This window comes from Heptranchias perlo, chromosome 8 (assembly GCF_035084215.1).
Source record: "Heptranchias perlo isolate sHepPer1 chromosome 8, sHepPer1.hap1, whole genome shotgun sequence".
Taxonomy (NCBI): domain Eukaryota; kingdom Metazoa; phylum Chordata; class Chondrichthyes; order Hexanchiformes; family Hexanchidae; genus Heptranchias; species Heptranchias perlo.
The window spans coordinates 85,924,854-85,939,226 of NC_090332.1; the positions used below are offsets into that span (position 1 = coordinate 85,924,854).

Consider the following 14,373-nt stretch of genomic DNA (forward strand, 5'->3'; position numbering starts at 1 on the left):
CCCCAATGGTTCAGTGAGTTTATGCAGTGAGAAGCTGAACTATCTAAACAACAAAAGTTGCTGAGGTTCAATCCTTAGATTGTGTTGTGTTAGATGATCCCAGCTATTGCAGCAGTAGAACTGCTGTAATTGGCCTCAGTGTCCCTGAGACAGGGAGGGCTAATTATCCAGGAATTCCCAATCCTATCTATCTACTGACTCCTGCTGGAGGTGAGGATAGGATCTAACGTGACCGTATTGCTCCCCCTAGTCGAGACAACCTGCTCAGACTCTCAGTCAAGTCTCACACATGAAGACTGGTCATTTGGTTCAGGACTGAACGAGTTACCAACAAGGAATCAATGCGTTCACGAGGGGAGGAAAGAAAATCGGGAACTGGATAGTGGTGTGGCTAGCGGTCGCATCTGATCTACAATTGAAATTTCACCCTGTGCATATTCCTGCTGGAATTGTACACCAGCTCAAATTACTCCCACTTCTTTTGAACAGAAGCCTGATTAAGTAAGTACCAAAATGTTAATGAAAGTTATAGCTGAGTTGGCCCAGTCCTCTTTTTGATGTTTGGGCAGAAGTCCTGCCCATTGGTACTTTGCCCATCATAATCATATGTTAGAAGGAAGCGGCTTGAAGTTCCAATTTGAACGGATGGAAAGAAAACATATTGAAAGTCTTCTTCAGATTTTTTTTTTATTTTTAGGAAATGTTTCCATTACATTTTTTTTTACATTTTCAGCTAATATTTCTGGAACTTACCCTGTGTTTTCCAGGTCAGTCCATGCAGGGAAGGCATAGGTAATAAGCAACTGAGTTATTGTTAAGAAGACCACAGAGAAACTAAGTGTGGAAGAGTGCTGCAGAATGGAGATTGCTGCCTGAGCAAGTTTGTCAACGTGAATTACTTGTGCAAGTGCAAATTATATTGTAAGGTTCGGCGTAGATTATGGAGGAGCCCAATACCTGGATTTGCACAATCGTGGGTGAACTCCTGTAGCATCTGCAGCAGAGGCCTCAGTGGCACAGGTCGTGGGCATGCACATGCTCACACTGATGTTGTAGAGGCCGTCAACAGCAATCCTAAAGATGCCATCTTGGCTGGCTGAGGGATTGGATGGAGGAAACTTTGAGGCAGGTTTACACGGGTCGCATAGCTTCCCAACGTTCTGATCTCAGACAGCTCAGTGGAGAAGCTGAGTAAATGCCCAGCAGTGGCAGATGTCTGGAGTCAGAATGGATCAGGAGGCTGTGTCAAGGCGATGTGACGTCCAGCCCATCAAGCATCCCTGCGCAAGTGATGCAAGATGTGCTAGAAAGTGAACAGGACCAAGCAGCCACAACAGCACTGACTCTGATGTAGGTTATTCATAACACACATCACAGAGAGAGTTAGGTTTCACCAGAATCCCAGCATGTGGTCACTGAAACCCTGCAGCTAGCTATCACACGTCCCCTTCCACAATGGAATAACTGAGATGGAGTGTTAGGTGTCACGCATCAAAAACAAATTTCAAGCACTGTAGCAAACCACACTAACATTCAGGCATCACACAATGGATTAAACAAACACACTGCACCTGGTGTTAACAATTTTCCCATCCCAGGGCTGAGTGAGCCCAGTTTGAACAGGAGTTTGTGGTCAGTAGGATGGGAAATAGTGCACAACAGCAGTTCTTAACCAATACAGCTGCTTTTTAAAGGGGCAGAAAATTGGAAATCACATCTCAAGGTTGGGGGTCAATTGAAAATATCAAAACTGAGATTGATAAGATTTTCGTTTGGCAAGGGTATTAAGGGTTACGGAACCAAGGCGGGAAGATGGAGTTAAGATACAGATCAGCCATGATCTAATGGAATGGCGGAACAGGCTTGAGGGGCTGAATGGTCTACTCCTGTTCCTATGTTCCTAAGTCCTCATTGAGCTTTTTGGGCCTGCCTAATCTTATATCTGAGCACCACTGTTTCATACAGCCATTTTGAGAGCGTGCAAAGCCACCCTGCAAAGTCCAGGCATGACTGTGGAGGAGTCCCCTAACTGTACCTGTGCATTATGCAAACTGCAGAGCACTGCGAAGAGAGTCTCTACTCCAGAACCATCTCCACTGGAGTCCCCAGTGACAGAGGTCCTAAGCATGGATGCAGTTTTACCAATGCCTGCCTTCACCTGGGTGATAGACACCTTGGGCTCCAAGATACAGCGGTATCTTTGGTCCAGTTTCAACATACTAGGGATCAGATTGAGGGAGCCATAACGACAGGATTCAAACTCCTTGTGGCTGCTCAGCGATCTGCTCCTGCACAGAGCACAGGACATTCTGAAGGAGTCTAGCGGCAGCAATTGCCACAGCTGATGGAGCTGCATCTCAGTGCAATGCCATATCAGCCCCATGCCCCATGAAATCACCTGCACTGCGGAAGATAGCATGCAGGACGGGGCAGCTACCGCAGCAGTAGATTTGGTGCCAGCAATTGCAGGGCCGTCTCGTGGCCCAGCACAAAGTCACCCAGCAGCCATCCACCACATTTTCTCTTCCCACTCGGAATCATTTAGATGGAGCGCTAGGTTAGGCAGAGAAGACACACACCAAAAACTTTCATATATGGGATGCATCAGGGTAAGACACATTAAGCACACATGCACCTCAAAGTATTAGGGAGAATAGAGTGGATGGATTTTATTTCAACCATGTCCTGAGAATACACTTGGGTTGAGGCACAATATGATAGCAGAGGAATGGAGTTGTATCCATAGTAGCTAATGCAGGGCAGAACAAAATGGTGTGGATAACGTATTGGTCCACTTTACTGGGGACATGTGCTTTAGGAACATAGGAACAGGAGTAGGCCATTCAGCCCCTCGAGCCTGCTCCGCCATTTGATAAGATCATGGCTGATCTGTGATCTAACTCCATATACCTGTCTTTGGCCCATATCCCTTAATACCTTTGGTTGGATAGAAAGAAACTATTTCTGCTGGTTGGGGATTCTAGGAGTAGGGGGCACAGTCTAAAAATTAGAGCCAGACCTTTCAGGAGTGAGATGAGAAAACAAAAAGCTATCTATCTCAGATTTAAAATTAGCAATTGAGCTAGCATCAATTGCCGTTTGCGGAAGAGAGTTCCAAACTCCTACCACCCTTTGTGTGTTGAAGTGTTTTCTAATCTCACTCCTGAAAGGTCTGGCTCTAATTTTAAGACTGTGCCCCCTACTCCTAGAATCCCCAACCAGCGGAAATAGTTTCTTTCTATCCACCCTATCTGTTCCCCTTAATATCTTATAAACTTCGATTAGCTCACCCCTTAACCTTCGAAACTCTAGAGAATACAACCCCAATTTGTGTAATCTCTCCTCGTAACTTAACCCTTGAAGTCCAGGTATCATTCTAGTAAACCTACGCTGCACTCCCTCCAAAGCCAATATGTCCTTCCGAAGGTGCGGTGTCCAGAACTGCTCACAGTACTCCAGGTGCGGTCTAACCAGGGTTTTGTATGGCTGCAGCATAACCTCTGCCCCTTTGTACTCCAGTCCTCTAGATATAAAGGCCAACATTCCATTAGCCTTTTCTGCACCTGTTCATGACACTTCAATGATCTATGTACCTGAACCCCTAAGTCCCTTTGGACATCCACTGTTTTTAACTTTTTACCATTTAGAAAGTACCCTGTTCTATCCTTTTTTGGTCCAAAGTGGATGATCTCACATTTGCCTACATTGAATTCCATTTGCCACAATTTTGCCCATTCACCTAATCTATCAATATCCCTTTGCAATTTTATGTTTTCATCTACACTGCTTACAATGCCACCAATCTTTGTGTCATCGGCAAACTTAGATATGAGACTTTCTATGCCTTCATCTAAGTCGTTAATAAATATTGTGAATAATTGAGGCCCCAAGACAGATCCCTGCGGCACAAGTGCTTAAGTGAAGCTCTCGTTCATCAGAGCTTACCTTAAAACTCTTCATGTCTTCAGACTCGGCTTCAATGTCAATCGTTGCCGCTGGGTATAACCTTTGACCTGCTCCATGGTAATGCCTCTCAAAGTTGTGCAATAGGCAACAGACTACAATGATCAGAGACCTTCGTCTTAACATTTTGATGGTGGCCAGTTGTGCCTCGTTATATCGTTCTTCAGCTCTTATTTGTGGCTGTCTCAAAGAGGGTCATGAGCCAGGAATGAGGAGGATATCTGAGGAGCCATCCATTCAATCATTCTTCCCCTTGGTGTCTTCGTAGATTGCTGTTAAATAGGAAGAGTTATGACTGTTGCCAGTCTCGTGGCCGTTCACTTGCACAGTTTTGAACCTATGGTCACAGCCCAGCTGCTCATTAATGGATTGAAACTCTGTTCTGATCATGAAGGTGATGGGATTGGAGTAGAGGACCAAATGGCCACATTGCGTACCATCAATAATTCCCCCGCACTTCAGGGAAATTTGCAACACAGTAAATGTGCAGTACTATCTCATGCTGCTTTCGAGGGGGAAATTGATGCTTTAGTGGTCACATTAACAGCCATTAGCAGAGCCATCCCTGCTATGGAACTCGTTTGAAGATCTAACTTGAGTGGACAGAACATTTCCATGACTGCCTCCTTAGTGTAGTGTAGGTGGTAAGGGCAGATGTACTCAGCATTTCTGGTTAGGTGTGCCTTGATCCGTAGACACGGGTGGCCAGGTAAGGCAGGTGGCAGCAGGTGTAAACACACCTCTCTACGATGCCTGCTCCTCTTCCTGCTCCAAAACCACTTCTTCCTCCTCCAGTCCAAACCAGGAAATAGAGAGGATTACCCAACTTGAGAACTGAGGTTGTGGTGACTTAGAGCTGCCTACTAGCCATAGCTGGAAAACCACAAACCCTAGGGCAAGGGGGCACAGGGCAGGTATAGCAAGCAATTAGGAAGGCAAATGGTATATTAGCCTTTATTACAAGCAAGTTGTAGTACAAGAGCAGGGAGGTCTTGCTGCAACTGTACAGGGCTTTGGTGAGACCACACCTGGAGTATTGTGCATAGTTTTAGTCTGCTTATCTAAGGAAGGATATACTTGCCTTAGAGGCGGTCCAATGAAGGTTCACTAGATTGATTCCTGGGATGAGAGGGTTGTCCAGTGAGGAGAAATTGAGTAGAATGGGCCTATGTTCTCTAGAATTTAGAAGAATGAGAAGTGATCTCATTGAAACATATAAGATTTTGAGAGGACTTGATAGGGTAGATGCTGAGAGGGTGTTTCCTCTGGCTGGACAGTCTAGAACTCGGGGGCATAGTCTCAGGATAAGGGGTCGGCCATTTAAGATTGAGGTGAGGAGGAATCTCTTCACTCAGAGGGTTGTAAATGCTCTAATTCTCTAATCCAGAGGGCTGTGGGTGCTCAGTCGTTGAGTATATTCAAGGCTGAGATAGATAGATTTTTAGACACTAAGGGAATCGATGGATATGGGGATCGGGCGTGGAAGTGGAGTTGAGGTCAAAGATCAGCCGTGATCTTATTGAATGACAGAGCAGGCTCGAGGGGCCTACTCCTGCTGCTATTTCTTATGTTCTTATGAATAAACCAAGTTCAGGACCGATATCAGGAAGTGCTTCTTCATAGGATGAGTGACTAGTACCTGGAATAGACTTCTGGGTAGAACAGTGGAGGCAAAAACTCTGGAATCATTCAAGAGGTAGTAGAACACTGTGATGGAGGACCGTAGGTTTCTATGGAAGGCTGAGGTTGATGAGTCAAATGCCCTCCCTCCGCTGTACTTGCTACAGTGTGATATTACACATGAGATTTTGAAGGAGTTAAAATAATATAACACCAATCACGTGGAGGTACGGACACAATTTACAAAGGGACAGAGACTAACTCCCGACTTCATTTTTCCCCGGCTTTGCTGCAGTTCATGCTTTAAAAATGGTATTTATTTTAATAATTTGTCTCAGTATCACTGTAAATTCCTATTGCCCTGCCACGTTGGCACTGTAAATAGAAATGCATTTTTAAATTGGCAGTTTAGGAACGGCCTGAAGCAGGAAGGGTGTTTCTGTCACCAGTGGTTGCGGTATAGGCAGCAGCCAGCACTGATAACATTTATTTATAATCCGACTTAAGAAAGAAAATAATACGTCCATTTATATAGTCTTGCCACATCATTGAAACATCTCAAAGTCCTTCACACAATGAATTCCTTTTTGGAAGGCACTGACTACTAGAATCATAGAATCTTACAGCACAAAGGGAGGCCATTCGGCCCATCGTGCCCGTGCCGGCTCTTTGAAAGAGCTATCCAATTAGTCCCACTCCCCTGCTCTTTCCTCATAGCCCTGCAAAGATTTCCCCTTCAAGTATTTATCCAATTCCCTTTTGAAAGTTACCACTGAATCTGCTTCCACCACCTTTTCAGGGAGTGCATTCCAGATCATAACTGCTCAATAGGGACAGGAGGCAGCCATTGCCTGCTACCAAACATCCTGCAGGGGTCTGTGCGATTGTGTGGCAGGACGGTGCCTGTGGGAGTGGCCATTGTGGCTGAGTGGGACTCAGCGGGGGGTAAGTGGGTAGGTGATTGTGGGAGAGTAGGTGTGTATGGGGAATGTAGATGTGTGGCAGTGGAGGGGGCATAGGTGTAGGGGGGGGGAGGTGCAGGGTGGATGGCAGGATAGATGCGGGGGGGGAGTAGATGTGTGTGGAGGGTAGGTGTGTGTCTGTGGTGGGCTGAGGTGAGTCGGGAGTAGACATGCGTTTGTCGAGGGACGATGTGTGTGGGGAGTAAATGTGTGTGGGCAGTAGAAGCATGTCGTGTGGTGTTAAGAAAAGATGTGTTTCAGTTGGGAGTAGATGCGCATGGGGGGGCTGATAGAGGCCCGTGGGGAGTGAATGTCAGGGGCGATAGACGTGTGTGAGGAGTAACTGTGTTTGCGGTAGATCTGTTTTTGTTGATAGTTATGTGTGGGGGCAGATCTAGCTGGGAAGAATTGTTTCCATTGAGAGTAGATGTGTGTCTATTGAGGGTAGGTGTGTCAAGGGATAAATGTGTATGTTGGAGATAGATTTGTGTGAGTGTCTAGGGTGTAGGTGATGTGTAGGGGTAGACGTGTCTGAGGAGAGGTGTGTGGGAGAGGAGAGGTGTGTGTGGGATAGATGCACGTGTGAGCGGTTGACATGTAGGCAAGTCGATATGTGTGGGGTTAGACGAGTATGGGAGGGTAGATTTGTTTTGGGTGCGCAGGGGGTAAATATGTGCAGGGTGCAGATGAATGTGGGGTTGATGTGTGTGGGAGGGAGGAGCTGTGTGGGGTAGATACATGTATGTGGGGTTGAAGTGTGGGGGAGTGAATGTGGTGGTAGGTATGATGGAAAATAGAGATGTTTTGGTAAGTAGATGTGGGGGGGTGGGGGGTTGTTGATATGTGATTAGGTGCGTATGTGGGTGGGGTAGATGTGTGGAAGGCAAATGTATATGTGGGTGGTTGGGTGTGGGGGGAGATAGATTTTCTGTTGGGGCTGGATGTGTAATGATAGATAGTCTGTTGGGTGCATGTGTATCTGTTGGGGTAGATATGTGTCTTGGGGATAGGTGTGTGTGGGAGGGGGGTCATGTGCGGGCTAATTGTATGAGGGATAGATGTGTGGGGTATAGATGGGTGTGTGAGGGGGGATTGATGTGTTGTTGGAGGGTAGATGTATGTGGGGATAGATGTGTGCATATCGAGGGTAGATTTGTGAGCGTTGGTAGTAAATGTGTTGGGGGTGGATGTGTGTGGGGTTGATGTTCTGTGGGTGTAGATGCTTGTGGGGCTGGATATATTATGGGGTAGATGTGTGGGGGTAAATGTGTTGTTGGGAGCAGAGTAATGTGTGCTGAAGGTAAATGTGTGTGTAGGGTAGATGTGTTTGTACTGGGACATTGTAATGAATGGGTGTCAAATGTACATGTGAAGATGTTGCATTGAGGTAGAGGCGTGTCAGGTGGGTAGATGAGTGTGGAGATACATGTGTTTAGGGTGATTTGTTTCTGTTGGGGATAGATGTTTAGGTGCAAATATTTCTGGATAAATGTGTGTGGGTGTGTGTGGGAAAAGTAGAGGCATGTGTGAGTGGATGCATGTGTAGGAAGTAGGTATGTGTAGAGGATAGACATGAACGGGGGAGTAGATGATGTGTGTGGGGGGTAGATGTGAGTGGGACAGTGAAGGTGTGAGTGGGGTAGATGTGAGTGGGACAGTGAAGGTGTGAGTGGGGTAGATGTGTGAGGGACAGTGAAGGTGTGAGTGGGGTAGATGTGAGTGGGACAGTGAAGGTGTGAGTGGGGTAGATGTGTGAGGGACAGTGAAGGTGTGAGTGGGGTAGATGTGTGAGGGACAGTGAAGGTGTGAGTGGGGTAGATGTGTGAGGGACAGTGAAGGTGTGAGTGGGGTAGATGTGAGTGGGACAGTGAAGGTGTGAGTGGGGTAGATGTGTGAGGGACAGTGAAGGTGTGAGTGGGGTAGATGTGTGAGGGACAGTGAAGGTGTGAGTGGGGTAGATGTGTGAGGGACAGTGAAGGTGTGAGTGGGGTAGATGTGAGTGGGACAGTGAAGGTGTGAGTGGGGTAGATGTGTGAGGGACAGTGAAGGTGTGAGTGGGGTAGATGTGTGAGGGACAGTGAAGGTGTGAGTGGGGTAGATGTGTGAGGGACAGTGAAGGTGTGAGTGGGGTAGATGTGTGAGGGACAGTGAAGGTGTGAGTGGGGTAGATGTGTGAGGGACAGTGAAGGTGTGAGTGGGGTAGATGTGTGAGGGACAGTGAAGGTGTGAGTGGGGTAGATGTGAGTAGGGGGAAGATATATGTGGAAATTCGATGAGTGTGTGAGGGTGGATGTGTAGGTATAGGGGTTAGATTGTGGGGAGTACGTGTGTGTGTTGGGGTAGATGTGCCTGGAGTGATTCTGTTGGAGTAGGTGTGTGTGGGATAGAAGTGTGTATGTGGGGTGGGGGGTTGGTTGCTATGCCCTGTGACCAGGAGAGAGGGGAAGACTGTCAGGCAGGGAATGTGAGTAAGGGAAGGGAGTGGAGCAGAGTACCCCGGGGAGGGGTGCAAGCGAGCACCCTATTGAAGGAGGGGGAGCACCGCGGGGAGAGGGGGAGCAACCCAGGGGAGAAAGGGGAGCACCCAAGGGGGAGAAAGGGGAGCACCCAAGGGGGAGAAAGGGGAGCATCCCCGGGGAGAGAAAGGGGAGTACCCCCAGGGGAGAAAGGGGAGTACCCCCAGGGGAGAAAGGGGAGTACCCCCGGGGGAGAAAGGGGAGTACCCAAGGGGAGAAAGGGGAGTACCCCCGGGGGAGAAATGGGAGCATCCCCGGGGGGAGAAAGGGGAGCATCCCCGGGGGAGAAAGGGGAGTATCCCCGGGGGGAGAAAGGGGAGTACCCCCGGGGGAGAAAGGGGAGTACCCAAGGGGAGAAAGGGGAGTACCCCATGGGGAGAACCCCCGGGGGAGAAAGGGGAGCACCCCTGGGGGAGAAAGGGGAGCACCCCTGGGGGAGAAAGGGGACTACCCAGGGGGGAGAAGGGGAGCACCCAGGGGGGAGAAAGGGGAGCACCCCCGGGGGGAGAAAGGGGAGCACCCAGGGGGGAGAAAGGGGAGCTCCCCCGGGGGAGAAAGGGGAGTACCCAAGGGGAGAAAGGGAAGCTCCCCCCGGGGGAGAAAGGGGAGCATCCCCGGGGGGAGAAAGGGGAGTACCCCCGGGGGAGAAAGGGGAGTACCCAAGGGGAGAAAGGGGAGTACCCCCGGGGGAGAAAGTGGATTACCCAAGGGGGAGAAAGGGGATTACCCAAGGGGGAGAAAGGGGATTACCCAGGGGAGAAAGTGGATTACCCAAGGGGGAGAAAGGGGATTACCCAAGGGGGAGAAAGGGGAGCTCCCCCCAGGGGAGAAAGGGGAGTACCCCATGGGGAGAACCCCCGGGGGAGAAAGGGGAGCACCCAGGGGGGAGAAAGGGGAGCACCCCTGGGGGAGAAAGGGGACTACCCAGGGGGGAGAAGGGGAGCACCCAGGGGGGAGAAAGGGGAGCACCCCCCGGGGGAGAAAGGGGATTACCCAGGGGAGAAAGTGGATTACCCAAGGGGGAGAAAGGGGATTACCCAAGGGGGAGAAAGGGGAGTACCCCATGGGGAGAACCCCCGGGGGAGAAAGGGGAGCACCCAGGGGGGAGAAAGGGGAGCTCCCCCGGGGGAGAAAGGGGAGTACCCAAGGGGAGAAAGGGAAGCTCCCCCCGGGGGAGAAAGGGGATTACCCAGGGGAGAAAGTGGATTACCCAAGGGGGAGAAAGGGGATTACCCAAGGGGGAGAAAGGGGAGTTCCCCCCAGGGGAGAAAGGGGAGTACCCCATGGGGAGAACCCCCGGGGGAGAAAGGGGAACACCCAGGGGGGAGAAAGGGGAGCACCCCTGGGGGAGAAAGGGGACTACCCAGGGGGGAGAAGGGGAGCACCCAGGGGGGAGAAAGGGGAGCTCCCCCGGGGGAGAAAGGGGAGTACCCAAGGGGAGAAAGGGAAGCTCCCCCCGGGGGAGAAAGGGGAGCACCCAGGGGGGAGAAAGGGGAGCACCCCTGGGGGAGAAAGGGGACTACCCAGGGGGGAGAAGGGGAGCACCCAGGGGGGAGAAAGGGGAGCACCCCCCGGGGGAGAAAGGGGAGCACCCAGGGGGGAGAAAGGGGAGCTCCCCCGGGGGAGAAAGGGGAGTACCCAAGGGAAGAAAGGGAAGCTCCCCCCGGGGGAGAAAGGGGAGCACCCCGGGGGGAGAAAGGGGAGCACCCCTGGGGGGAGAAAGGGGAGCACCCCCGGGGGGAGAAAGGGGAGCACCCCCGGGGGGAGAAAGGGGAGTACCCAAGGGGGAGAAAGGGGAGCTCCCCCCCAGGGGAGAAAGGGGAGTACCCAAGGGGGAGAAAGGGGAGCTCCCCCCCAGGGGAGAAAGGGGAGCACCCCAAGGAAGAGAGGAAGGAGCACCCCAGGGGTGGGTGGGGTGGGGGGGCAGGATGCAGCCTGTGAGCGTCAAGAGAGAGATAAAAGACGGAAAAGAAGGTGAAACACCCCCTGAGTGACAGCAGAGGACAGGCTGGGCTGATCCAGAAGAGAGAGAGAAGGGGGAAGAGGAAGGCAGTGCCCAGGCAGACACTGAGTGTGTGTCAGCAGCACTGGGCAAACAGGAGAGGGGTGACTGAGGAGAAGGAACTTCACCAGGGAGAGAGAGAGAGAGAGAGTGAGTGAGAGTTACAGGGAGTCCTGGGGAGAGGGGGCTGTGAGTCGGCGCCGGCCCAGGGAGGGGAGAGCAGAGGCAGTGAGTGATAAACGAGGGGGGAATAAATGAGCATTAAACAGACGGAGGAGGAGGAGGAGGCGGCTCAGCCTCGATGGCTGAATTCAAACGGATCGCGGGGGCGCAGCCCACGAGTCTGAACTTTTTGCAGAGAAGAGAAAAAAAAACTTTTTTAAAATAGAAAAAAAGTTGCCCTGATGTGAATTGTTTTGACGGCTGATGTTGGAGTTGGGAGTTAACCCAGACTGAATATTAATCTCACTCCTTCCCTGATTATTATTATTATTTATTATTTTCCCCCCTACCCCTTCCCCAAAAAAAAAAGGTGCATTTACAAAAACATTTTTTTGGGGGGTTTCTTCAAAAATTTAACGAAGTGGAGACGCGACCGAGTCCCGACCCCTCGAGCCCGGCTGAGCCCGAGAGCAGCTCACCTCGGCCGGGTGGGAGCGAGAGCCGCGGCCGCCTCTCGCCCAAAGGGCGGCGGGTCAGGAAGATGGCTCGACTGGCCGGCGAGCTACTGCTGCTGCTGGGACTCCTCGTCCTCACCATCCACATCACGGTGCTGAGGAGCGTCCCTCTGGGGCAGCGCGGAGACAACAGCACCGAGGACGGCACTGGGCAGGTAAGGAGAGCGAGAGAGAGAGAGAGAGAGATAGTGAGAGAGAGAGAGAGATAGTGAGAGAGAGAGAGATAGTGAGAGAGATAGTGAGAGAGAGAGAGAGATAGTGAGAGAGATAGTGAGAGAGAGAGAGAGATAGTGAGATAGTGAGAGAGAGAGAGAGAGATAGAGAGAGAGAGAGATAGTGAGAGAGAGAGAGATAGAGAGATAGTGAGAGAGAGAGAGATAGTGAGAGATGGAGAGAGAGAGAGATAGTGAGAGATGGAGAGAGAGAGAGATAGTGATAGAGAGAGATAGTGAGAGAGATAGTGAGAGAGAGATAGTGAGAGATGGAGAGAGAGAGAGAGAGAGATAGTGAGAGAGAGATAGAGAGATAGTGAGAGATAGTGAGAGATGGAGAGAGAGAGAGAGATAGTGAGAGAGAGATAGAGAGAGATAGTGAGAGAGATAGTGAGAGAGAGATAGAGAGAGATAGTGAGAGATGGAGAGAGAGAGAGAGAGATAGTGAGATAGTGAGAGAGAGATAGAGAGAGATAGTGAGAGATGGAGAGAGAGAGAGAGAGAGATAGTGATAGTGATAGTGATAGAGAGAGAGAGATAGAGATAGAGAGAGATAGAGATAGAGAGAGACAGAGAGAGAGAGAGACAGAGAGAGAGATAGTGAGAGAGAGAGAGATAGAGAGATAGTGAGAGAGAGAGAGATAGTGAGAGAGAGAGATAGTGAGAGAGAGAGATAGTGAGAGAGAGAGATAGTGAGAGAGAGAGAGATAGAGAGATAGAGAGAGAGAGAGAGAGATAGTGAGAGAGAGAGAGAGAGAGAGAGATAGTGAGAGAGAGAGAGAGAGAGAGATAGAAAGAGAGAGAGAGAGAGAGAGATAGTGAGAGAGAGAGAGAGATAGTGAGAGAGAGAGAGAGATAGAAAGAGAGAGAGATAGAAAGAGAGAGAGATAGAAAGAGAGAGAGATAGAGAGAGAGAGAGAGAGAGAGGGGGAGAGAGAGAGGGGGAGAGAGATAGTGAGAGAGAGAGAGAGATAGAGAGAGAGAGAGAGATAGATAGAGAGAGATAGATAGAGAGAGATAGATAGAGAGAGATAGAGAGAGATAGAGAGAGAGAGAGATAGAGAGAGATAGAGATAGTGAGAGAGAGAGAGACAGAGGGAGAGATAGAGAGAGAGAGATAGAGAGAGAGAGATAGAGAGAGAGAGATAGAGATAGTGAGAGAGAGAGAGATAGAGAGAGAGAGACAGAGGGAGAGAGATAGAGATAGTGAGAGAGATAGAGATAGTGAGAGAGATAGAGAGAGAGATAGAGATAGTGAGAGAGAGAGATAGAGAGAGACAGAGGGAGAGAGAGATAGAGATAGAGAGAGACAGAGGGAGAGAGAGATAGAGATAGTGAGAGAGAGAGAGATAGAGAGAGAGAGACAGAGGGAGAGAGAGATAGAGATAGTGAGAGAGATAGAGAGAGAGAGGAGAGAGATAGAGAGAGAGACAGAGGGAGAGAGAGATAGAGATAGTGAGAGAGAGAGAGATAGAGAGAGAGAGATAGAGATAGTGAGAGAGAGAGAGATAGAGAGACACAGAGGGAGAGAGATATAGTGATAGTGAGAGAGAGAGAGATAGTGAGAGAGAGAGATAGAGAGAGACAGAGGGAGAGAGAGATAGAGATAGTGGGAGAGAGAGAGATAGAGAGAGAGAGACAGAGGGAGAGAGAGATAGAGATAGTGAGAGAGAGAGAGAGACAGAGGGAGAGAGAGATAGAGATAGTGAGAGAGAGAGAGAGATAGAGGGAGAGAGAGAGAGAGATAGTGAGAGAGAGAGAGAGATAGAGAGAGAGAGACAGAGGGAGAGAGAGATAGAGATAGTGAGAGAGAGAGAGATAGAGAGATAGAGACAGAGGGAGAGAGAGACAGACAGAGAGGGAGAGATAGAAAGAGACAGAGAGGGGGAGAGAGAGATAGAGACAGAGAGGGGGAGAGAGAGATAGAGACAGAGAGGGGGAGAGAGAGATAGAGACAGAGAGGGGGAGAGAGAGATAGAGACAGAGAGGGGGAGAGAGAGATAGAGACAGAGAGGGGGAGAGAGAGATAGAGACAGAGAGGGGGAGAGAGAGATAGAGACAGAGAGGGGGAGAGAGAGATAGAGACAGAGGGAAAGAGAGAGAGAGAGAGATAGAGAGGGAAAGAGAGATAGAAAGAGACAGAGAGGGAGAGAGACAGAGAGGGAGAGAGAGATAGAAAGAGACAGAGAGGGAGAGAAAGAGACAGAGAGGGAGAGAGAGAGACGGAGAGAGGGAGAGAGAGATAGAAAGAAACAGATAGAGGGAGAGAGGGAGAGAGAGAGATAGAAAGAGAGAGAGAGGGAGAGAGAGAGATAGAAAGAGAGAGAGAGGGAGAGAGAGAGATAGAAAGAGAGAGAGAGAGGGAGAGAGAGATAGAAAGAAACAGATAGAGGGAGAGAGGGAGAGAGAGAGATAGAAAGA

The 14,373-nt window shown here is 49.9% G+C and overlaps 1 protein-coding gene across 2 annotated transcripts in view; it reads left to right on the forward strand.

The window, feature by feature from the left end:
* The first annotated feature begins 481 nt into the window (after nt 1-481).
* Nucleotides 482-14,373, forward strand: part of ism1 (isthmin 1) — a 65,512-nt gene continuing 51,620 nt past the window's right edge. Inside the window, exon 1 of one of the 2 annotated variants that reach the window (XM_067989460.1) lies at nt 482-501. Coding sequence is in view for 1 of the 2 variants with exons in the window: in XM_067989458.1 (XP_067845559.1) it covers nt 11,767-11,895 (129 nt within the window). In the remaining variant the exon portion in view is untranslated. Of the gene's footprint in view, nt 502-11,676; nt 11,896-14,373 lie in introns of those variants that run through there. The other variant, XM_067989458.1, reaches the window with a different exon arrangement.